This window comes from Ornithodoros turicata, chromosome 7, assembly GCF_037126465.1.
Source record: "Ornithodoros turicata isolate Travis chromosome 7, ASM3712646v1, whole genome shotgun sequence".
NCBI lineage: Eukaryota > Metazoa > Arthropoda > Arachnida > Ixodida > Argasidae > Ornithodoros > Ornithodoros turicata.
This window is the reverse complement of record NC_088207.1, coordinates 54484373-54510357: the sequence shown is the minus strand read 5'-3', so window position 1 is coordinate 54510357 and position 25985 is coordinate 54484373. Positions and strand designations below refer to the sequence as shown.

The following is a 25985-nucleotide window of genomic DNA, read 5'->3' as shown; positions in this document are numbered from 1 at the left end:
ATGAAGCAAAGAATGATTAAAGGTACTGTAAAGCAGCAGAGGCAGAATTTCATTTAGCGTGGCTATTCGATAGTCCAAGCCATCAGCACAAAAACGGCGCAAATTTCATTCCAATCGGTGGTGCAGTTAATTAGAAAATTAAAACTAAAGGTTACGGGCAACACTGTATTAGTATTCGGAAGGGATCCGTACTCTCAGCCGCATACGGCGGCAACCACGTTGCATGCGTATAACACTGGGCCCGACAGCCGAACAGCGCTGCGTTTCTTTTTGATTTTATTTCTCAAAAAACACACTGAAAAGGGGTCTCTGCATTCCTATTGAAATACGATACGAAATAATAGGGCCACCAAAAGAACAAAAACGCGACAAAATAGTGCTGCATACATAATACATATTCGACACTGTTGCCCACTGCACAGGGGGTCGTTCGACACTAGGCGTCGCGCCGCTGCACAATGCCGGATTTTTAACGATAAATTAAAAATATTTAGAGAGCGTTGTCGGTCGTAGGGTTCCGCATATGGGATTTACAAGCAACAAAGTCTCAAGCCACGTCGCCAGCATATCCTGCTTGTCTATACTGCTTTACAGTATCTTTAAAAAGCTAGCGGCATAGGATCCATAAAGGGGAAAGAAAAAAGAAAAAAAAAACCTTCTTGTCGTCTCCGGCGAGGGATTGCCCTAAACCGAGACTATAGTCATGGGTTGGAAATTTACTCTAGCAGTGGTACCTACAGTCTGCATTTGGCATTGTTTTATAATGCCAAGTAAAATGCTTCTTTCAGCATCAATTGTTGAGCCTCCTCTGTGTTATTAATTTGTGAAAGCGAGAGAAGCGCGTCTTTCCTCGGCACAGGTAGATATTTTATGGATTTCCACCACGGTCCTCTTCAGCACTTTATTGCTACCGGCGGATTATTTATTCAAGGCCATGATTTATGGATTGGCGCTACGGTCGATGCGAGTTTCCACCCAAGGGTGGCGGCCGCTGCTCTGTGCCGGGATGGAACTTTGGGAGGCCGCTGATATCTAGCTTAAGGGAACGATGCATATCTTATTCGTACTGCGGTGAACGACGACGGTTGTTGACTGTTGCTATGATTAACTGCACTGAACATCTCTTCCTTCCCCCTTGAAACATGTGCTTTGGTCAGTAATTAATCTATATAGTTGCGAGTTGGCAGCCCTGTAACCCGTCTGCAAGGCGATTGTGATGGATGACGACGGTGTCGTATTGCTCGCCAATTACTTAATGGTTAATATTTGTTTTGTCTTCGTATAAAGCTTTCAAAAAGATTCGTTCCTGATTAGTTTCGAAGTGATTGAGCGTGGTTGCGTAAAGTTGGAAATGCGAAACGCACGAATTGAAAAAAAAAAAAAAAATGCTCCCCAGAATCGAACGGCAGTTTTGCAATAACAAGCCGCTTGAGTCAGCGTTTCAACACCGCCATTTCGATTGATTGATTGAATGATTGATTTTTATAAGAAAAAGATTGAGATGTTAGTCTCGAGCCACTCGGGACTGGCTACTCCAGGACGCGTTATTAAGAAAAGAAAGGGAAACTACACAAAACTCGACGCTTTGAAACGGAATGGAAACAGAATAAATGAGAATGAGAATTGTTCTCAATACGGAGTTGGCATTCTAACATTGCATTTCGGGCGTGGGTAGATTTTTCGCCCAGGAGTTGTTTATATATACTCGATCGGAATTTAGGTCTTGGGAGTTCCTGATCCCGATTAGGATGTTGAGTTTGCCTCGTGATTCATTTTCATTTCCTGATATCAATTTGCATTTGCTTTCAGCCAAACCTATTCTTTTTCTTTTTTTTTTCTCTCGTCCTTCGTCAAGTTCCTCGCTCGGCGTGCTCAAGTGGTCGGAAGGGATTCTGTCAAAAGGAAGTTGGACAAGTGCTGTGATGATTGTCTGGGGGAAAAAAATAAAAAAATATCTCTTAATTGAAGTACTCTGCACTTCTCCGCAGTGGGTTGTCTGAGGACAATAAAGATGGAGAGAAATTCCGGGCGAGTTCTTTTGTGGAGACTTTATAGTGCTTTATATATAGCGGAGCGGTTTCGCAGCCCGCCCCATATAGGTGTTTACTATACGGGGCTATTTACGAGCGGCTGGGAGGTTGCATTAATGAACGTCGCCTTTACTTATTTAGCCCCTTAAGGTGGTTCCCCGACAAATTACGTGCTGTCAGGTCCGTAATTAAAATGGGATATCTCTGTCGTCTGCGCCCCCCCCCCCCCCGCAGAGACTCCCTTTCCCTGCCATATTGAACGAGGTGGAATAGGGATACGAAGGGAATAGGAATGCGAAGGGAATAGTGTATTCGCTTTTCTTTTCCTTTTTTTTTTTTTTTTTGCCCGCTCTCGTGTGTAAGTTCGAAACTGTTCCAATATTTTGCTTTGTAATTCGATTCGATTCGAAATCCTACCGCCGGCTGTGGTGCTGTCTGAGGTTTTCCCTAGGTTTTCCGAACGCAGACTTTCCAGACGCAAATGTCAGCACAGTTGCCCACCCCTCTGAAGTCGGCCCAGCACGCATAGTAACCCCCCTACTCCTTCCTGTTGTCCTCTCTCCATCTGTCCACGTCTGTACGCCGCTCGTGGCTAACACGAAAAAAAAAAAAAAATCCGAATATATATATATATAGTATTCGATTTGTTATTGGATAAATTTGAATATTCGCGCAGGCCCAGAAGTCTTGTTCTCAAATGGAAAGGGAAAACGGGGGAACGCAAATAATGAATAAGAGTTTTAATAATAATAATAATAATAATAATAATAATAATAAAGAAGGATATACCGGGGCTGCATGCAGCCGAAAGTTTTGCTGAAACACTCGTGAGGTGGGTCTAGCCTAATGTGACCCGATTTAGTCCAACTTTTACGGTCGTATACGTACTCTCACCATCCTAGGACGACAAGGAACCTCGAATGGGGAAAAAAGATGGGGGCGCGGAAGATGGTTCCAACTTCCGCCCTCTCGCGCCATTCCGCGGTCTAACCAGTGGAACATTCTAGCGTTCCCAAATTTGTCTCGGTTGCTCATCATCCTGCTGACTGTGATAACGATGAGCGGCTCAGTGTTTCCCCTCATATCTGATGTGCGCGCTAGTCAGAAATATATAAACATAAATATTTAAAAAAAAAACTGATGGCATTAGGTTTTTATAGGTCTTGGGGGGTCACATTTAGTCTTGCCTCGTATAAAAATTCGCGTTGGTTTACCCAATAGCGAATTCGGGTGGTAATGTAATGGCAACACGGCGGAGCGCTCGGAAATTGCTAGTCGGCGACCGAGCTGGATCACGTGACCGTAGCCACCCAAACATGATTGCCAGGAATCCAGCGTACTTGGATCACGCTAGGGGCGTCGCGGTCTCAGTCTTCCGAGTTCTGTCGTCTGCTAAACCACGTGATTTCAACGTGCGGGCCAATGAGGGCACTCGCCACCGTTGCAGTGCGGATGTGACGACACCGGATTCAGTTGAGCAATCTGCTGCTCGATCGTTTTGAGACCGGGCAAAAAAAAAAAGAGTGCTAGCTGGCAAATTCCGAGCGCCCGGAAAGCGCCACGCGAACATGTGAGATTGCTTCATTTTGACCAAACGAACATGACTGCTCGAGATCCGGCAAAAAAAAAAAAAAAAAAGTTGCTACGGAATGACCATTCGAATTCGCCACAAGCGAGCTGCCTTCGCTTTTCTGGCTTGAGTCTTGTCTTCTCTGACCAATGGAATTTTGTTTGGATTGAGTTTTATTCGCGAAGCGTGTCTAAAAAGGCATCTCTCGTGAGATACAAACACGCAAAGAAACGCACATCCATTTCGATCGCACATATCTGACGGATGCATTTCGCACCACATTGAACGTTGTATATAGATTTATGACGTCTCCTATATCAAGGGAACCTCCTTATGGAGGGAACATCCCAGACAGACCAGCGCTGACCCGTTCGGAAAGAGGTCATTCCAAATGATCCCCTCTCTAAAGAAAGCTCCTTTTTGACGAGGCCAATTTTCCACCCGTGAAATGTGGCTTTCAAAGCGACATCTAGATGGCGTTCAATTTGGGTGGCTTTGTGTGCTACGCGTTTTTCTGCCGGTCATGTAGTATTCGGCACTCTTTTCCTAAATTGTGGCTGTCTAGTCATTGGTGCCTTGAAACCCGCCAACATTTTTTATCTCCAGCTGTCCGGTATATTTTCCAACAGTGGGCATCTAGGAAAACCGCCGGAGATAAGTTTTTAAATGTGAGAAATTGATGTTCTTAGGCTGGGAACACATAGAAAGGACAAATACATACAAAGCCTGTTTGTATGTATTTATCCTTTCTATATGTTCCAGCCTGTCCATTTCCCATGTTCAACAGATGTGTGTTAGAGTGAGTAAAATGTAACAGCGAAAGGGGGATGAGTGAGAGAGTGGTTGGTTTGTCCCTTCAGAAGACGCGCCCTCGGAAGTCGCTAGGAAGAAGTGTGTTAGCTTAGCTCAATTGGTAGAGCCCTGGACCGGCAATCCAGAAGATGTGGGTTCGAGTCCTACAGCTGGCTAACCTTTTCAGTGGCTTCAATCTTTCATCATTAAGTTTTTAAATGCCTCGGATTTTTTTTTTCGGCTGACAACCACCGAAATAAACTAGGAAGGGATGCTAGGACACCCTGCCGGATTCTAACCCAGTCTCTCTGCGGGGAACTCCACGGGTCCTCGGTAGCCTGTTTTATCATTTACCCTATTACTCGTTCGCTGCAGTTCGTAATGATCCTAAGGTTAACAAACTTTGAGAACTTGAGTTGCCATCATCGCTATACCAACCGGCCCCTTGAATTCGTCGAGTTCCCTCGGTCGTATTTTCAGAGTAGTATCCTTTGTAAGAAGTCCCCTTAATTTGTTTCTGGGAACTCTCCCCGTCACACAAAAGTTGTCGGGAGAGATATTGTCCGCGTCTTGAAATTCTGGACATTCTTTTATTTCCGTCACAATGCTCTCCTCCTTTAATGTTTGCTCACACCGGCAGAAAACGTCATAACGGGAGGCTCGGCATTCCGAAAATTTGGACCCTTCCTAAGGAAAAAAAAAAAAAACGCCGGGCAGTCACGTGTGAGTGGCTGAGCGCTTGGATTGGTTCAAGGTATGTACGAGGATAATGCATGTCGCCAGGAATTTTCGACGCTTTCAGTGTTAGACGCAGTGAGGATAGCGGAAGGGTGATTAAATATAATGGTGGCTCTTAATAGAAAATGCCAGACAACTGTTTATTTGTATAGGAGCGAAACTACTGGTCACGTCATTTAATAAAGAGCTGCGCTTATCTTGCTTCTAGGTTCTTCTTTTTTTTTTTTTTTTCGTGTATTCTGCAACATACATAGACTTGGTTGCACCGCAATATATCGGATGTTTATTTCCCTTTAGTTGCAGATTTTTTTTTATGAAAAAAATAGAAAGAGAGAGAGAGAAAGACACGAGAGCAGCATGGAAGCAATAGAACGTGTAACTACTGTATGACTGAATTACGTGAAATTTATTAGATCCATTGATTAACTTTTAATTAGGGGCTTTCGGGAAAAAAAATGAGACAGCAGATGGGAGACTGTCCTCGTTAAAAGCCGTACTGATTAAGACTCGAATGAGCGGGTGTGTTGAAAAATCCGTAGCCACATTTTGCTATCCGAATGAGCCGAAAACCACGCGCACCATGGACGCTGGGAGGAAGGCGCTCATTCTACGTTAGGGGACCACGTGCTTTGGAGTAGGTGCTAATCTGCCGGCCAGATAAGCCGTGTCTGAGGCGTGCAGATTTTGTTTCGGATTATCTGCGTAGCAAAATTCGGCGATGGATAATTCCGCGCACGTGCTCGTTTATATATACATATACAGGGTGTCTCGCGTAACGCGTCCATAAATTTTATTCGAAGAGAGCGACGAAAGAAAAACGACCGCTACTTTTCTGCTACTTTACTTGAGTTGCAAACAGGTGCTACATCAAAAGTATCACCTGTTTGTAACTCAAGTAGCAGAAAAGTAACGGTCGTTTTTTTATTTTTTATTGCTCTATTTAAATAAAATTTATAGACACGTTACATGAGACACCCTGTGTATCTAGAAAGGCTTCCAAGGAGGCTTGTCCCCCGTTTTCTCGTGTTGCTTTTGGCCGACGCCCCCCAATTAAAGAATAAAGTATGAGTATTAAAGAGCACCGGCCTCGGTGGCACAGTCGGTAGCGTGTGCGCCCTCTGATCCCGAGATCGCGGATTCGAACCCGGCCGATGACGCCAGCAACTTAGTGGAAGGGTACAAGTTGATTAGGCACGTCGTCTTCCGCGAGGGACTTTAAATACAGCGTGGCTATCCACAGACTGACCGCTGTGGCGTCGCTCATGATCTCAGTTGTCTCGCGACGTAATGCGCAAAAAAAAAAAAAAAAAAGCTTGTAACAGATTGAAATTAACACCCTGTAAAAAACGAAGGAACTATATTTTGCTTAGTGTACTTTCCTGTAAAAAGTATCCCTGTGTATATATCCTTTATAGTATCTTCTCGCCTGTAAAGCGTGCTCTGCCCCAGCATCACGTAGTGAGAGGTGAAGCCCGCCCAATAGGAGACCCTTGGAGGTAGCATAATTTATCCGAAGTTTTACACGACTACACGTTTTGTTTTTCTTTTCTTTCTACATTCTGCGTTATTCTCTTGGACCTTCAACGCGGATGGTAGTAGTGAATATTTTCCCTCCCAATATGACTACTTGTGCATCCATTCCCTTTTGCCTTCGGCTTCGGCTTGTGCTCGTTTATTGGACTCGACATATTGGACTCGGATATACATTTCTGTACCGCAGAAATTGAAATAAATTGATATTGAAATTGGAGAGGGGAGAAAGTGCCGCGGCGTGGCTCTCGTCACGTCATCTTCGTGGCAGTGACTCCCGTTCTAAAATTCACTAGGGGCGCTCAAGTCGATGAGGTACGATGATTCTCACACGTTACGACTGCGAGTCGCTCGAGTTGTATAACTGTTCGTTTATCCTTCCCGTCACAGTTACGGCGCGTAGTCGAAATGTGGCAACACGTCAAGAGCTCGGAAATAGGTCACGTGACAGCTGCTCACGCAAGCTTGACGCATAGCTCGCGGTTGCTCGTGTTCCTAATCGTGATCACGTTTTTTTTTTCTTTTTGTCTGTTATTCACGCGTCCTTGAGCACATACACTAACTGTGGCGTCTAACAGGATTGAGAATTTCAAGACTGCTCGACGGCCGCCATTTGCATCCTCGACCCCGGTGAACTGTCATAACTTAAGACGGACATGCGCGCGAAGCTACAAATGATGCTTACATCGGTATACGATAAATTACCACTAATATCGCTGTTATATAGGAAACGCGAAATTAATGAGTTCCGTTTATTCATTTGCACAGGTCAACCATTCAATGCGCATTGAAAGTGGCCGTGTAGCAGCGTCAAAACTCGAGCGTGCTCGGGAAGTTCAATGCAGATCGGATTCGAGAAGGATCGAAATGCCCGTGTGACAGGGGTATTACACCGTATTGTAGAGCAGCCTCATTCACAATGACACATTAACCACGGAGATAATGGAGGCTGCTGAGATAAGCAGAATGGAGGCACGGTGTGTTGCCACGCCGTCTATCGGTTTGTCCATCAAGGAACTAGGTCTTTTGGGGGGTTGTTTCGCCTGATTCATAGTGGGCGTTGTGAAGAGCAGTGCTTCGGATCCTTGTTTGTGTCTCTGTGTAGTAAAGACGTGTTTGAAGTGCGCCTTGTGTTCTGTCTAACTTCAGCTGTGTCTTTGTTTTTCGGCGCGTTGCAGTGGCATCATGTGCCAACAAGCCCATATTTCTACGTCGTCCAGCCTCATTCCTTCATTCCCAGACTTGGTTCTCCTTTCTCACGTGCACATACGATAGACTACGGTAACGAAATATATTACTTATCGAACACCACAAGTAGGACGTTCTGACTGCGGGGTTAAACCTTGTGGGAGCCTCTTCCCTCTCTCGGGGGCAAAGCCCGTCCATTCGATCCCAGTGGAAGGCGAGGCACAAATGAAAACACAAGATATACTAAGCAAACGCTATTTTAATAACTTACATATTACAGTCTCTTTCTTGTCCGCTTCCACGTCCACACTGACCACCGAAACTCTCCGTCGTCTTCCTTTTTACCCCGAGTCCTCCACCTCTTCGTCGTCCCCCAACGTTCCAACTTCTTCGTCTACTTCGCCCCACAACCTGTAATACAGTCCTTCTAGAGAAGGCAGCAATGTGATTAACGACTGATAAATGTAGATAGCTCGGTCAGTCGTCCTGTTAGTGATGCAGGCTTCGCGCCGTTCCGGACTTAAAGCCACTGATTACATATCTCCTGCACTACGTTCTCCAAGTGCATGCTACATCCGTCTCTATCTTCAGCCTGAGTTTACATCGCCAGGAAGGCATTTACCGAGCGTCTTCCTCAGAACCTTCACCATCTGAGTCGTGCAGATGACAGATCGTTCGAGAGAACAACGGCGGTACAGAGTATTTTAGCAACCAGAGGAGGCTCCTGGAATGTCAAAAGTAGTAGTGGCGCTTCAATAGCTCACGCCTATATAGTAATGCTTTCTTTTATTCGCTTTTTCGTACACTGTTGCAATAAACAGACAAAGAATGAAGAAGCAACGATGAATGCGACACTTGTAGCAAAGTTTATTTCAAGCTGTACACTCTATTTTGCAGTGATGGCCACTAACCGCTTCTACAGTAAACTATAACTACTATTTCGCGATGGCGTAGTTTAACTAGTAGTTCAACTACCTTTCAGGGGAGTAGCTAAAACTACTTCTTTAACTTAGTTTTCAACTTTATCTTAATCTTTATCTTATCTTAACTTTATATTAGTTGGCCCCTTAGTAACCTAACTACTGTGGTTAACTACTTAAAGTAGTAGTTTAAGTAGTAGTTGCCACTACATTTCTGCAAGTAGTTGATAACTACTTTTTAACTACAATCAAGTAGTTTAACTAGATGTAGTTAACTACTGGCCATCATAGCTATTTTGTTGCTTTGAAAATTCGCATGGAGGTGAACAAAGTAAATGCTAGTTGTGGAGGGAGGAAGCCGATGTACTTTCCTTCTCTCTAGCTTGTGCGCTCAACTGTTCGTAACGTGTTCCCTCCGGCGTGACGGCGCTGCGCTTTCAATATGGCAGAGTCCGCGAGACTTTGCACAACAGTCTACGCGTGAGGAGTGCTGGCATCTCTCCCCGAGTACTCGGAACAGAGCGAGAAGCTGACCAACCGTCTCAAGTGATTCCACATCTCCCAAATCACGTTTCTGAAAAATACGATCTCATCCACAGATCTCTCTGAGATTGCTAGCTGGTGAAGATAGTGAAGTGACCCTTAAAAAAAATTATTACACTTGCTCGTCCTTTGCGCCACTACAAGCTTTTGTGTTACTATTGTCGGAACGCAACATTTCATTTAGGTAAAAATTTCGCACGATGTAACACTTCAAACGTGGAAGAACTTAACGCAAACCGTTGTGTGAAAAATTAGTACGGTTTTTTTACTTTGATTGTTTTGAGGCACCCGCAGGCTGAGTTTATGGTCATATACAGATGACTCTATTTCGCATCACGTAAATACTACCGGCGTTTAATTAACTGATCTTTACGAACTTTTCCCAGTGACATTCAACGAATGCTTTTCAGTCATTGCAGCGCCCAAGTACACACGGAACGAGAGAACTGCGCTGGTATAATACAATGGTAACACACATACACGGGAAAATGAACTAACTCTGTAATACACACGTGCGTAGTTACTATGACTACCATAGGCGCCAACTGACCATGTCCCTCCGACCCATCCGACACCCAAATTGAACTTTGACCTTTGAGAGGGATTTGCTAAGGATGGCCCTGTTTCACGCCAAGTGTCACGACGTCACAACTCGAATACAGAGTGAATACTCTGTCTCCGCCTATGGTGACTACAGCGGAGGGGGGCAGCACTAGTGGCGGTCCTTGAATGGTGCTTTTGTGTTATATATAACACAAGACACAACAAGAAAAGATGCAGCACATTACAGTATAGACTCTGTCTACTGCGTTTTGGAACAGTTCGTTAAGCCCCTTAACATAAAAATGCTTACGAGTGATTATGGCAATGTTGGCAGTTACACTCTTAAAAATGAACTTCACCGCATAGCACGCTCCTAGCCAACCATCTTCTCGAATGATATCGTTATCTGCCCAGATTTGTTGAAAACGGGAGGCGTACGCCTTTTTGTGACAATTATGAACTGCATAAGTGTCACAAAAAAACGCGTACGCCTCCCGTTTTCAGCAAATCACGGCAGATAACGATATCATTCGAGGTGATGGTTGGCTTGGAGCGTGCTATGCGATGAAGTTCATTTCTAAGAGTGTAGAGTGTATCAGCTTCATCATCATCACCATGCAGTACGATGCCAGTTCTTAAAATTTGCACGACGCGCACGTACTTGATGCGGCTCACAGGAGATACCCGTCATAAATTTGAAAAGCACCGCAACAAGAGCCCCCCCTCCTTTATCACGCCAACTTGGATGGCCCCGCGTAAGAGCCATGGCATCATCTGCAGACTTGCAGGGGAGGGCCGTCTACACTATGTATATTCTAGTTCACCGGCGGTCGGGAGGTTCTGAACCCCCTTAACGAGCGCATTTTCTCCCCCACGGAAGTGACGTCACTGCTTATTACCCGACCGCTTTGAGGCTTGCCGACAACCAAGGTGGCCAGGATCTGGCAAACTATGGGTACTCGTGTGAAGCAACAGCGGGAGGCCAAATTGTTTCTTCGTACGCTCGTTTTCTATCGCGGGCTGTCCTTTCCTCTACCATTGGCTGAGCTTAAACAAAATCGCCACAAAGTTTGTGGCATAGCAGTAACCCTTGGGGTGTCAGGAACATACATAGAAATATCGCGTTACCAAAATGCGCAGATTTTATTCGAACGAATTATTACGAAGTGAGCGCTTCGGCCTCTGTAAAGCAAGAGGGCGCTGAAAGCAACACTGCTGACGTCATCCGGCATAGAAGAATGCGAGCTTCCTAGCAGACGACAGTGCTGGGTGACGTCACAGTATCTTCCTCCGGGCGAACCCCCATGCGCTTTTCATTTTGGTTTCGGTTTGGTATTGTCATCATTTACGAATTAATTACTCGCACAAAATGAATGCGAATGTTGTGTTCGGTATCGAGGGAGCGGTCAGTGTTCCGTATGATGCTCACCTATTTTTTTTTTTTCGAATCCTTGCGAAGTCTCCCTTTAAAGGGAGACCTTATGTAGTGATTGTACGATGCGCATACCTAAAGGGGGAGGTGTGGTGTAAAGACAATGATGACGGGTTTTTGAACCTGAGCACTTGCGTAGCTTCATTAAACGTTCTCTCATCCCTCTGTGCGGCTGTGTATTTCCTAAAATCCAGCTTCTGTCCAGTCCCTCGACCACAACAACGTAAACTTCATTATAATATTTCTAAGCACATATTGCTTTTGCAAACTTAATCGTTAGAAGCAGCACAGGTGACACATAAACATAAACACATAAACACATCCAGTCTGCCAGCACGACGGCCGACACGCTTTTCTCTTCGCCGTTAAGTTGCGCCTTAAAAAAATGGCCAGCCACTTACTAACAACTTGATTAGTTTGCTGCGGGACGAGCAGGGTTTACCAGCTTGTGGTCGAGACTCCGCGCCCCGTATCCAACCAACATCCATTTCCGACCGCTCGCTGCATAAGGACGTCGTTTGCGTTTTTTTTTTCGGCCCACACTCACCGTCAAAAAAAAAAACAAAAAAAAAAAAAGCTCTCATTAAATCGGACGCCTTGCAACAGCCTGAAAGCCAACGAAGGAAACCACTCGGAAAGCTGCTTTTCTTTCTCTCAGTGAATGCAAATTTGTTGCTCGAAAAACGTTTTTATTAGCGCAATTAAAATAATGGCTTCCTTCCGCCTGTTTCTGTTTCAAACTGTCTCTAAAAGTGTATGTGAAGAGGGAAAGAGCCGTGCTGAAATGTTCGGAATCTCTACCCGACGTAACGTTCCTTCTAATCACGAGGGAATTTTTAGTTGCCCCCCCCTCCCCCCCTCCGATAACTTTCCGCAAAATTGCGCATGCGTAAGCCGAGTCGGAGGTCTCTATATGTCTATGAAAAATATCGGAATCCCACTCATTCTGAATTTATCCGACTTGTTTTGGTGCGCGTTTTGGGGCTCCCACTCACTTGGATCATGCGCACTTTGCACTTAAAAACAAGATGGCTGACAACCAGGGAAACAGTATCGTTCGCAACTTTCCAAAACCACGGGGACAGTAGCGGACATTAGAGAGTTTTAGTACATCGTACGCAAAGGCGATAGCGTACGTAACAGATAGCGTTGGCGGTTCTGAGCACTGCGCGAAGCTTTCTTTCTCTTATGGGCGTGCGCAGTACCAGCAACGCTATCGATTACGTACGCAAAAGTGATGGCGTACGATATACTAAAACTCTCTAATAGAGAGTTTTAGTATACCGTCGATAAGGTTATCGTGCCTATCGGAACCAATCGCAGTCGTGCGTGACTCAGAATCTTATCCACTGATTGGTTCCGGTTGATACGGTTCGGCGCAAGCCACCTTATCAACGGTCTGCTAAAGCTCTCTATTCTGAAGCATCGGAGTGTTGACGAGGCGTTCACTCTGAAATGAACTTCACCGCATAGCACGCTCCTAGCCAACCATAATCTCGAATGATATCGTTATCTGCCCTGATTTGTTGAAAACGGTAGGCGTACGCCTTTTTTGTGACAATTATGAACAGCATAAGTGTCACAAAAAAGGCGTACGCCTCCCGTTGTCAACAAATCACGGCAGATAACGATATCATTCGAGATTATGGTTGGCTAGGAGCGTGCTATGCGGTGAAGTTCATTTTTAAGAGTGTAGTGTGAACGCCTAAGCCGAAGTGAAGAAATGCGGACCATTTTTGACAAAAGCTGTCGCCGGCGCAGAAATGCGCAGAGAAACATTTAGTAACATTACATTTTCCACAGGGATTGAGACAAATGCTCGTAACACGCGTTTCATGCGCACGATGTAACTGCAACCTACCTCATGGTACGAGTAAATCAAGTTAAGATTTGTGGGGGGGCGTCCGGCTTCAATTTCCGCATCGGTGTGGGTCGTTCGTTTCGTCTGCAAAGTAAAACTGCTTTACGAATCATTTGGGCTGATAAGTCGTACCTGTTTTTTCGGCGTGTTATCGATCGTAGTGAGAACTAAAACTCGCTTAGTGATGAGAGATGGAAGTCATTTTCGTTCATCGTTAATTTCTTAGGCAAATTGAGGCTTTGTACTTATTGTACAATACTTATATTTACACTTACACAATACTTACATAATTTGTACTTATTGTACAATACCTATTGTACTTAGTACGTATTTGTCCTTTCTATATGTTGTTCCAGCCTCAGAACATCAGTTCTCTCATCCCTTAGTGAAGAAAGATGAAAGTCACTGAAAAGGTTAGCCAGCTGTAGGGACCAGCCAGCCAGGGGCCGGCTGTACCTTTTCAGTGACTTTCATCTTTCATCGTTGATTTCTTAGGCAATTTGAGGCTTTGTTTTGTATCGTCCCTTCTATGTTGTTCCAGCCTCAGAACATCAGTTCTCTCATCTCTCAGTGAGTTTGCAACGTCCCGGTACGGTACGATAGTCCAATATTTAAAAAAAATATAAATAAATAAAAATACAAATAAATAGGTAGTCCGAAACGGAGACGTGAAGCCTTTGTGTTATTTCGTTGTATCCACGAAAGCGTTACTCGCCAATCACCCATAAAAATGTTTCCTTCTTCTTTTTCTGCCAATAAATCCCACACCGTCATTCCGCCATCTTGCTTCTCGCGGGCCTATAGTCGTGCCTGCCCAATGAGGCACGATTGACGCTACCGTATGGGGGCTTCCTATAGGGTCGGAAACACGGACAGTCAGAGCAGTGATAACCTTTGCGTACCCCGTACGACAGCGCTTTGCGGATATATGCGTCCCGGATGGGCGCACGCTGTGCAGGCCTCCGTCAATAAGCAAGTGGTCATCAAAAGACGGCAGTTAGCGTTGGTACGGTGTCATGTCATGTCTCCGACCGTCCTAATCTACATTCTGTGTTTACACTCTAAGAAAAAAAGGAGTACTTTTACTCCTTTTGGGGAGTAATTGCATTGCCACAAAAAATAGTCCCTTTCGGGAATAAATGCACGGGAGTAAATGAATGTCACAAAGTGAAGACCGCATTTCACGCGCTGTTGTAAGAGTCCCAGGTACATAATTGGTGCGCATGCATGAAAATACTTTGAAGCAAACCGTCAACCGTGATATATCGAGTGATATAAAATCTTGCGCCATACTAGGGCACAATTCGCGAAGAAAGATGCGCTAACTGTTTCTTACTCTGTGTGGCTGGAAAATTGCTACGTTGGCTGAGTTATACAGCCTTATGTCGTTCAAATTGACCAAGGGCACATATTTACGTAGACTGTTGCATTCAGGAGACCATTCGCGATGTTTACTGATAATTTGCAGTCCTGGGGAGTAAATGTCGGGACTAAATGTTGGGTTAGGGGACTAAAATGGGGAGTAATTGCAGACTAGGGGAGTAGAAGCTGCAATTACTCCCCGTTTTACTCCTTTTTTTCTTAGAGTGTAGGAGCACGGCGTCATGACCGATACTGCTGATATAGCGCGTCGAGGTAACTATCACCAACTCAGGAAACTATTGCGGACGAAATCATTGGGCAGGCATGTGGTGTACAGGGTGTTCAAAATTAAGCTTTCACTAGCACTTTATAAATAGTCGAACAAAAAGAAAACTGGTGCTATTTTTCTGTTCCTTGAGTAAGAAACAGGTGCTACATAATTAGCAGCACCTGTTTCTTACACAAGTAGCCTAAAAACTTATCATCCGGTTTCCTGTCATCGCTGTGTTTGCGTAGCGCTCGTGAAAGCTTAATTTTGAACACCCTGCATAGGAGCCTTCTTCTTTGCCTCCTCGCGGACACGCGTGACGTCTCCGATAACACGGTATACCGCCGATAGCGTCGGACTTATCCAAGGTGAAAAACTAAAGCTCTCTAATGACTGACACCGTAGCCATCTAAAGACATTGTTTCATTGTTTTCACGTACAAGTTGGCAAAGTGAATCTTATCTAAAATGAGTTAGGCCGGTGTTTTATTGTATCATGGAAAATGATGCGTTCACCAATCACTTTGCGTGGACATTTTGTCTCGACATACTCCAGACTGCGAGCCACGTAGTATGTGCATTTCAGCGGAGCACCCTAGCTTGGGAGAAAACTATGTATTTGCTTTGCAATGACGCCGATCGAGATCCGATGCTTGGCGGATCAAAAATCACCGGCCCGCCATGTCACGGGCAATAAGACTCCCGGAGAAAAAAAAAAAAGAAAGTCAGTTTCGAAGCGTTATTGGAAATTTCACGGCAACCCGGTGTTTTCGCGCTCCGATAAAACAGTGAAAACATTTTATGACAAAAGCTCTCACCAGAGTCGTGCGGCGACCGCCAGAAAAGTGCAGTCGTCATCCAAACGTCTCCCCTGCGGGTTCAGGCCGGGAAAATGTGTCCACCCATTACGCTCGGATCAGATGAGATGGATTGCCCTCTTATCGTTTTTACTTGACGCGTCGTAAGACTTGTAAACGCGACGTCGTCATTGGGACGATAAATAGTAGCGCTTCGGAGGATTTTGCTGTGTGAACCTATGTCTAAAGACGATATTGTCTTCCGACGTACGGTCATCCTTTCTTTTAACAAACGACAAACAAAAAAACGCTTATTTTTCAGTTTTGTTTACTTTTTTTTAAGTGAGTACCAAGCAGAGATGATCTCCCGTAGCCACAAATGAAATTCCGCTAAGTTTTTTTTTGCATCACTATCTCGATGTAAGGGTTCCTTCCAAAAGTATTGGGATATTGGCGAATTTGCGCATCTTCTCTTTGGAGCCGTCCTGGTGACACATGACGGCTATGCGAAGAATTCTTATCTGCGTTGACGTACATAACTTGTGAATCCTGGGCAGTTTATGCGTAAAACTATAATGTCTACCTTGGAAAACACCGGGCAAATTGTTGCTCCACGGGTGATTCCCAAATGACAACTGCTGCGCCATTTATGAAGTCAGCTTTCCTAAACTGAAATTTGGCGACAAATTTGTAGAAATACGTAACGATCGCATTTAAATTTCTTTTTAGCAGCGTCACGATGAAAATAACGCAATTTTCTAGACTGGAAGACATGGTATTAAAGCCCTCGTCGGTAACCCGAGGCACCTCGAAGGCGGTTTTCCGATGGCCCCATTCCATTCATAATAAAGTATCGGCAAAGTTTTATCGCAGTAGCCGGAGGCTTGCTTTGACGCCATCTCTGCAGGGCAAAAAAAAAAAAAAAAGGAGGAGGAGAAAGTTTGTTGGGGATGAAAAATACTACGGCTTCCTTTAGTCGGAGAAACGATGTCTGTTCAATGTAGGAATGGTAATCCTGGTTTTGCGTCAGCCATGATCCGTCGGTCGGAATTCTATGAGGAGGAAATGTCTCCCTGCTGATTAAGGAATTGGCTCCGAATGAGACGGATTCATCACTGCCCTGCTGATTGATCCTTCCGATAGAGGGCGACTTATACAGGGTGTGTGCAGAAAAACATGACCCGCATTTAGGCACATAGCTTGTTGCCTACCTAACTAACGAACTTCCGGTGGCGCACGATGGCGCATTTATGCGTGCGAAATCTGTAGAAAAATTGTGGAAGCCATACCCAGCTTAAAAAATAAACGGAACAACGAAAACGTCGGCTTCCGTGCATCAGAATAGGGCAACATGGTGGACAACAGGGTGTATGTGAAAGGGCAACATGGTGCACGTAGGAGAGTTGTGGTCAAGTACCGCTAGGGGAGCTATCGGTGCATAAATCGAAACGATGTCCCACATGGATGCTCATCGGCAGTGCCCCTAGCGGTGCCTGCACATAACTCTCATGAGACCGAAATACACTACCGTGCAGTGTCATGACCGCCCTATTCTAATGCATGGAAGCCCATGTTTTCGCACTCTGTTTAATTTTTTACATTGAGTATGGCTTCCAGGATTTTTTGTTGCTTTCGCACGCATAAATACGCCGTCGTGCGCCACCGGAAGTTCCTCGGCTAAGTAGACAACGAGTTACATGTAAAAATGCGGGTCATGTTTTTCTGCACACACCCTGTATTACTAAGCGTTCGGTCGCCATGACTGCGGGAAAAGTCACCGATATGAGTTCTGAACTCTGTCTGAGTTGCGGGGATTTGAAAAAGAAATGGCCGCTCAAGAACATTGACAAGATGGGCTGGGCAAAATAACAAAAGATTCTTTGTTGCCTTTCACTCTTAACCACTTTGACTGCACACGACGCGAAACATTTCACGATTCCCGTAGAGGGAATGGTTGCCTCCAAAAGGGGAGCTCCTTTTATCTCGGCGACCATCTGTGAGGAATGCTCTATTGAATCCAGCTACTGGCATGCAAATGATACCGCACGGGGGTGGATTATTATTCCCTCAGGATTTTTGGCGGAACTCTCTCGGGCGGATTTCGTCGTCTGACGGATGGCGCTTTAATCCGCGCGGATTCCAGCCCCCGTGATTTATGGCCTTTGGGGATTTTCTTTCTTTTTCTTTTTTTTTTGGCGGTGTTAATGGATTTGAAGCAAAGGCGAGCGATTTTCGGAACGTGCTCCTATATAAACTTGAAGGAAGTGTGTGACATTAAACGAGGAAAACATTAAATTGTTTTCCTGGTACTAGCAGTTTCCTCTGTCCTCTAAATCTAGCGAACGATAAAGATAAGGGAATTCTCCTTTAATCGGGACCCACCCTCTAATAAACCCTCTCTTGACAATCTCAATGGGGACACGCTAATGAGCAGTAAAGATTCTCACTCACGGAAGTTTTTTGACGTTTGGTACGATGGATTGTTTCGAGGGTAACGGACCGTGCTAGAACGGTTCCGAGATTTAATTGAGCGAATCAAAATGCCTACTTTCTTCTTTATTTTCGCACGGCGTCCTTCCACCGTCAGGATAACAGTCCTGTGGGTCTATAGGGGAAAGTCCATACCAGCTAGATCCTTTGTTACAAAAGCGGGTCACGGGAATGTCTTCTACGGGAAGAATAACACTTGCAAATCTGTTAATATCATTCCTATCACCGCCATGCTTGTAGCTCTTTACGTGCCCTGAGGGACCTATTATTTTAATTCGCAATTCTCGCTTTATTATACGTACTCCGTGTAGTGGTGTGCGAAACGTCGATCGAGTTTGAGGAATAGTTACAGGGAGAGACACATAACGAAGAGACAAGACACATTGTGTCCCAAACTCAAGGAAACGTATAGCCTTCATCCACAGTTGACCTTGGCTCCAAGTAACATGTGGGGAGCTCGCTTGCTCACTCCTTATCTGTTCCTTTGTGCAAAACATGATTCTCATGTAAAATGTCATAGCCGTTCTCTTTGTCTGGGTATACTTCCTACAGATACCACACTGTTAAAACAGAACTTCACCACATAGCACGCTCCTAGCCAACCATCATTCCAAATGATATCATTCTGTGCATTGATTTGTTGAAAATGAGAGGATGCGCCTATCTGGGACAGATTGTCTTGTCCCAAATAGGCGCCTCCCCCCTGTTTTGAACAAATCATGACACAGAATGATATCATTTGGTATGATGTCTGGTTAGGAGCGTGCTATGTGGTGAAGTTCTGTTTTAACAGTGCAGGGCTTGACTTTTTGTCCCTACAATACAGCCATTTATTATACGGTGATCATCGTCTTGTCGTTGGCGATCTGCACAGCTTCGTCACGCCAAGGATCGGTGATAATTATTATTAGCCGTTTTATTATTTACGTATATAACGAAAAATGAAGCTCTCTCTCTCTCTCTACTGGTGTGCAAGGATTGGGAGTAGCTGGCGGACGCAAAAAGCCCGGGAGACCCTAAATATAATTACTGGCCTCCAGAAAGGCGTTTCCTTTGTTGAAAGTCACGTCGCTGCATGGGTCCCTGCGGATCTCAGCCTATCCTCATTTACGCCCACCTGACCTCACGTAGCCAATCAGCCGTTATCTCTTCTCTCCCCCCCCCCCCCCCCTCGATGTCATTTGTGCATCCTTCCGGTGAATTCAGTCACTATGGAGCTGATAAGCAGCGTCCAGCTTTCCCGCGTTAACGGTCGCCCTGGGACTTGATTGAAATGGGGAGGAATCTCGTCCTTTTGGTTAATAGTCTGTGAAGAATTCCCTCGTCCTTGTTTTGTGTAGACTGAGTGGCCGCCTTTACCGATAAAGTACATAATTGTGCGTTACAAGTATAGTCGGGGGGCAACGGCAAATATCATGATGGCTGCACACGTTACTTCCTGTATGGTGTTGCGCTTTAGTAGTAGTAGGACTCCCTAGATTACGATAAGTTATAGCTGCGATCTTGAATGGACCCTTACTCCCTCATCTCATACCAGCAACACTGGGAGCCGTGCACAGCGGTGACACAAACCCGCCATTGCTGTATACCCTCAAGCGGGTGCTTTTGGCAAAACTGCCGTCTCGTCCCGGTCGCACGTCATAGAGAACGTCATTTTGAGGTCGTGTGACTTTGTTTACATGTCGTTTCGCGGCTTATCGACGTATTTTCGTCGTCAAAACACCGAGAGATAAACGTATTTTGCCACCGTGAACTATGCGGTGCTTCTTCCGCAACATGGTAGTCCCTATAGCCCTATAGTTTAAGTACAGCGCATCGGCTCAGTAAGTCTTCACGCGCGGTCGTCGTCACATCTTTGGAAGGTGTCAACAGCACGAGGCTTTATGTGTAAAACTGCGCGCTTTACTGCCAGATTTACGGGATAAAAATAATTACCGTGAGCGAAAGACATCCAAAACGTCGTGCAGAAACAACAACCGCATTGCTTGCAAACGGTTTGGCCGCCGATCACGGGCGGCGCCATCTTTAAGGTCACGTGCACCTCGACGTTTGCTATGACGTGAGACCAGGACCATTCCCAGGATGCATTGCGTTCGCCCGGCACGCTTTCGTCTACGGAGCAATACATTGGATGCCGTCCCTGTGGAGCCGTGTCGGGGTGTTTTCCTTATGAAGTAGTCCTGCGGTAGTCCTGCGGCCCCCCTGCGGTAGTCCTGAGCGTGGCTATCTTCCCCAAGTGAAACAAAGTAATGATAGTTCGTGGCTTCACAACGAAGGGCCGGGCTGTCACCAAATAAAGCTCTTCATTGTGGGTTCAGTGAAAAGTAACGGCTGAAACACACAGAGCAAACTATACCACAAGGTGCCTAAGGACGTCAACAGTTTGAAATATATTCCACTATACTACCATATTTCAATTAAATTGGTGCTTTATCCGATAATTGAACCTCTGTATGTAATAAGGGGATAAGTCGACTTATCCTCCTTTCACTATTTTTGTTGCAATGACATGTACAGACCAGTATGCACCTACCAATGAAAACTTAGGACCTTATTGCGATTTGTTGGAACGTTACAGCATCGTGAAAAACGGGTAATGCATGTGTGTCAATGGGACGGACAATCAGATCAGGCCCCTTGCGATTTCGCGACGGTTATGTCCTTATTGCGTACAGAGGTTCGATTGTAGAGTACCATTACCTTCCTATCTTGTCCGTCTGCGCGCCACTTACGGCCACAGTTGCTTCGTGGCGTTAACGCAGAATTTACAAAAAAAAAATCCTGTCGACATGCAGCTATCGTATGCATTCTTCTTTCTTTTGTCGCGTTGCATCTACGCGACAATAGTTTAAACCAAAGTGCCGGTTGTCCATAAATTTACGCTTCCGTGACCGTAAACACTATATTTAGTTTATAGTAACGCCGCTGGGTTTCTATTTTAATTTTTTTTTTCGCCAACTCGACTTGCAAGGATTGAGCCATCACGAAAATATATCGGCGTGCTTCAGGGAAGCCATTTTCTGGCAACCAGAATGGCTGCAGTAAATCGGGGTGAATGCATTCTCTAGTTAAAGCGCGTAATTTGCGTGACTGTTCGGTCGTACGAAGCCTCCCCTCTCCACCCCCCCCCCACCCCCCATTATAAACCACCTACTATTTGGAACATAGATTTTGTTCCTGGTGGGACTTGGTGTGGTCAGCAATATGGCGCATTTGCTGTACTTTTTCACGCGGAACCCACTCATGACGGGTTAGTTTCGTTTTGAACGTTGCGCCTTTCTCGACTGCAGGACAGCTTTGCATTGCTAATCATGCTGCCAAGCGGATCGTGGAAAGTAAGCGACACGCAGAAATGGAAGAACCCAGAAAACCCGGCCCCTGAGCGCAGAGGCCAACAGTATTCGAAAATAAACAAATAAAATAAATAAATAAGAAAATAAAAAGGTCATTCCGCATGACGTTGTCCGTCACGTCGCAGGCTGAGAATTCGTTCCGCGTAATTTCTAGCGAATGTCGTACCAAGTTTTAGTTTTCCTCTGTCACCGAGAATGGAACAAAAATTTTAATTCCGTCAAAGAAGTTGGTCGATCGGCCGAAAGAATAATGCGCCTTTTTTCCCCCCTCTCCCGTTTATTAGAGCTCGTAATTTTAAGACCGCGCGTTTAAGATAATAAGCTTCGTTAGCAGAGGCCCGTTCACGGATCAGCTTTAAAAAAAATCTAACTACCTTAGTTTTAAAGGAAGAATAATTGAGAAGCCAATTAAGCTAATGGGTCACTCATTGCCGTCTATGTTGTTTCTAAAGTCTTATTTTATTTTTTATTTTTTTCCCGCAGGCTGCTGTTTCGTCACTTTCTACACTCGCAAAGCTGCCCTGGACGCTCAGAATGAAATGCACAACATGAAGACACTACCTGGGGTGAGTACACAGTTAATTTCGCACGCAGTTCAATTGCGTACTGTTCCTCCATCCTAATGGAGGAAACCAGTGATGGCCAGTAGTTAACTACATGTAGTTGAACTACCTGATTGTAGTTAAAAAGTAGTTATCAACTACTTGCAGAAATGTAGTGTGCAACTACTAGTTAAACTACTTTTTCGAGTAGTTAACTACAGTAGTTAGGTTACTGCAGGCGCCAACTACTTCCGATTTTGCCGCAAGCTTTACGGCACGATTGTGCTTCCCACTTTTACCTTGATTCATGATTGATTACCTTGATACATTGATTGTTTGATGAGAACGGAGGTGCAGAGCAATTGTGCCGCGCATGTGTACTAAATCTTCACTTTTATCACTGCTTGTGGTTCATATTTAGGTGTCCAAGAACACTATAGAATGGGATTGGTGTCGATGGACAACGTTAAGTAGTCAGAGACGTAGTTAAAATACATTGCAGTAGTTAAAGAAGTAGTTTTAACTACCTCCCCTGAAAAGTAGTTGAACTATACTAGTTAAACTACTCCATCACAAAGCAGTTAGTAGTTATAGTTAAACTACTGTAGAAGTAGTTAGTGGCCATCACTGGAGGAAACATTCTTCGTGCATGCACATTCGGTTTGTGGCTTTGTCACGTGGTCGCGGTCACTGCTATAGTGTTGGACGTCACTTTGAGTTTCGTTGGTGTGTTTGACCAATATGAGAAGCCGCGGCTGAGATAGATAGGCAATGACATCGACACGATTGTAACATCCATGGACGGACCAGTAAGCATCACATCCGAGTTAAAGCCCCCGACGATAGTGTTGGGAAGTTAGTATTTGAGTTAGCACTGGCAGCAGCATCACCGCTCAAGCGACCTCATCTGCTCATTCACTGCAACAATATATTTTGCCTTCTGATCCCAAGGTTGCGGGTTCGAACCGTGCCGAAGACGCCATCTACTTGGTTACGTTAAATACGCAAACGATAAATAGCGAGTGTTACAATACGGTGTTTGTGTCCCAAGATTTCGGTGCGCGTTAGAGAACCATCAGGTGGGCAAAAGTAATCCACAGACTGACCACTGTGGAGTCGCTCATCTCGACGTAAGGACATCAGTTAATTTTGTATTTGTATTGTAATTTTGTATTTTGTATGTGTATTTGTATTTGTAAAATATGTGAAAGCTACAAGAACCTATGTACACGTATTTACACGTGGCTATGTACACGCGAATGATTAAACCAGCAACCTGTTCCCTATTATTATTATTATTCAATAGACCTCTCCCTGTTTGTAAACAAATGACGTCATAGTGTTCGACAGCGCCACCAATTTGGTAGAGTTGAACTACGCTCGAAGCTAGGGGGCCAATAAGATCGCGCCCGAAAGGCACGGCCTTGAGGGGATTACGATGGTCCCTGCAAGGGACGCGACCTTCGGTCCTACTTCTCTTTCAATAGGAGGCAGCGAACAAGTGCCCATTCGTAGAACCCAGCCCTCCCCTTCCGATTTTTGTTTCGGTTTCAGTCTGTCTACCAACATCATGATGACGTTTCTCGGGTAAAGGTCTATTCAATTCAATTCAGTCTTATTGTAAATTAAACGACAGTACAAAACTGGCCCGCCGGAGCTGTTATTTTATTATTGTTGTTATACCTAGAACAATACATGTTATGTACTACAAAGACGTACTAACACTCGTGAATTATAATTAATTTTATTGCTAGTCCGGCTTTTGTTGGTGTATGTTTCGATAACGTGGAACGACACTTAATTGCCACTTTTTTAACTTTTACCTCGAACACGCGTTAGGAAGACACAAAGGAAAGTGCCTCGGCAGGATTCCCCACGTGATGAAAATGGTTACGTGAAGCCGTGACGGACCTTAATTTTTGTAGAAAAACTTTATTTCGTAAATCTCTTTGCTCAGTTCATCTGACGGCGCCGGGCTAGAAATTTCAGCAAAACCAAGAACCCCCACAATGACGCATGTTTTTCCAATTACCGTACGACGAGTTATTTGGATGATCAACAACGATAAATAAGGTCTCAACATAACAGTTGGTCGACGAAGCTGCGGTTCGACAGCGAGAGAGTTTTCGGGAACTGCATGGATCGATCGGTCGAGCGACAAGAAGGAACCCGATCGGAGCCTCGCCAGAAATTATTTCCGTCTTTTCCGTCGAGTATTCGTCCGATGTTCTTTCACAGAACGTTCCACTGAGAAGACATTGTGCATTTCTTTAAATTTCGTGTTAGCGCCGCGTAGCAACTGTGGCTGTGAATGGCGTACAGACGTGCATGTACAGCAGGAAGGAGGAAGAACTGTGCCGGAAAACCTGAGATGGCACAGCCCGTGCCGGGAATCGAACCCTCCCAATGTATGCGTGGAAGGCGCGATCATCCTAACAGCCACGCTATCTGATTCGTGCAGTTTCAACAGTTGTAAATCACTCCAGCATCCCCACGTGGAATGGCATTCAAAATTAGTCTTTTGGAATATTTTCCGAATAGTGATGATCGACTAGAACTTATAATACTCGCGAGGTTTTCGAGGAAGGGAACTTTGTGAGGAACTATATCGCCTGCTGCAGAGTTTCAGCGTCGTTCGGGTGAACGATAGGAAACTCCGTCACCTTGCCGCGCGGTCACGCTCTTAAAAATGAACTTCACCGCATAGCACGCTCCTAGCCAACCATCATCTTGAATGATATCGCTATCTGCCCTGATTTGTTGAAAACGGGAGGCGTACGCCATTTCTGTGACACTTATGTTGTTCATAATTGTCACAGAAAAGGCGTACGCCCCCCCCCCCCCCGTTTTCAACAAATCAGGGCAGATAACGATATCATTCGAGATAACGGTTGGCTAGGAGCGTGCTATGCGGTGAAGTTCATTTTTTAAGAGTGCAGGAAGGATAAACTCGGCTAGGTAAAGTAATTTCAAATGTCGACCGTCTGTACATAAGGCGACAAAATGATAATAATTAAGGTTGCCGTTATATCTCGTGCATTTATATGGTATATCTGTGCTGACACCGATTTTCTTATTAAGATCAAGTAAAGGGCCCTAAGGATTCACAGGGATGGGTTGACAACCGTTCGCGTTCAGCTGTCGTGGCTCTGTTTTCCTAACTTACCGAAACATTTTTTTCGCTCGCCAATTTGAGCGCCTATACAAATCGCTCGGAATCTCGGCACACTCTTTCAAGTCCGTCCCTGTGAGCGAAAACGAAACGGGATTTCGATTGGACGAAAACTCAGCTTACTATTGGTTCACGGCGAGCGTCTCCTGATTGCTCCTTAGCTCTCTGTGTCTTTCAGCACCACCATCCTTAGCTTGTCAATTTTAGGTCATGTTACTATATTTACATTTCCATCAACATAAAAGCAAACTTTGGTAGTGGTCAAGCAGTACGAGGCCTCACTACATGGACCAGTAAGTATATTGTGTGTGCAGAAAAAGCAGCCCCAGATTTACGTACGTACCGCGTTCCCTGCATTTATTGCGATAAAAACCACAAAAAAATTCGTAATAGATCAAACTGTGCGTAGCAAAAAAAGTCCTCCATGCAAACGTTGCTCCCCGTGCATCCCGAATTGCTATACGCAGAAGTCAATATGGTGGTCACGGCACAGTTGATTCTAGCTAGCGCTGTCGGATTTCGTTCCGGTTTCTGCGTAGGTGGCGCCCTCCAGCGGTAGGGCGACCACGACCTACTAGATTATAGCGACCATGTTATAGGCACCCCTTCCCAGCGCCGCATTTGGAAGCTAGCGGTGGCGCCACTCATCGGCCCGGTTATTGCTTCCTTAATTTCTACGATACTTTGTACTTTAGCTTACCTTAGTATTTTTGTACAAGCGGTGGATGTCCCACGAGAGATGCTTCTTTCTAAAGTTAATTAAAATCATAATTCTGCCCGTTTTCATAGGAGCTGTTGCTGTCGTCTGCTACGTTAGTCTTACGTCCGCCTTCTGCGCCTTCAAAATTCAAATTT

General features: G+C 45.0%; 1 protein-coding gene across 9 annotated transcripts in view; it reads left to right on the top strand.

The window, feature by feature from the left end:
- LOC135401580 (CUGBP Elav-like family member 2) overlaps window positions 1-25985 on the top strand; it is a 254196-nt gene that overhangs the window by 84478 nt on the left and 143733 nt on the right. For all 9 annotated transcript variants that reach the window (XM_064634073.1, XM_064634072.1, XM_064634075.1 and 6 more), the window contains one exon: window positions 21900-21982. In XM_064634073.1, the coding sequence (XP_064490143.1) occupies window positions 21900-21982 (83 nt within the window). The remainder of the gene's footprint in view (window positions 1-21899; window positions 21983-25985) is intronic.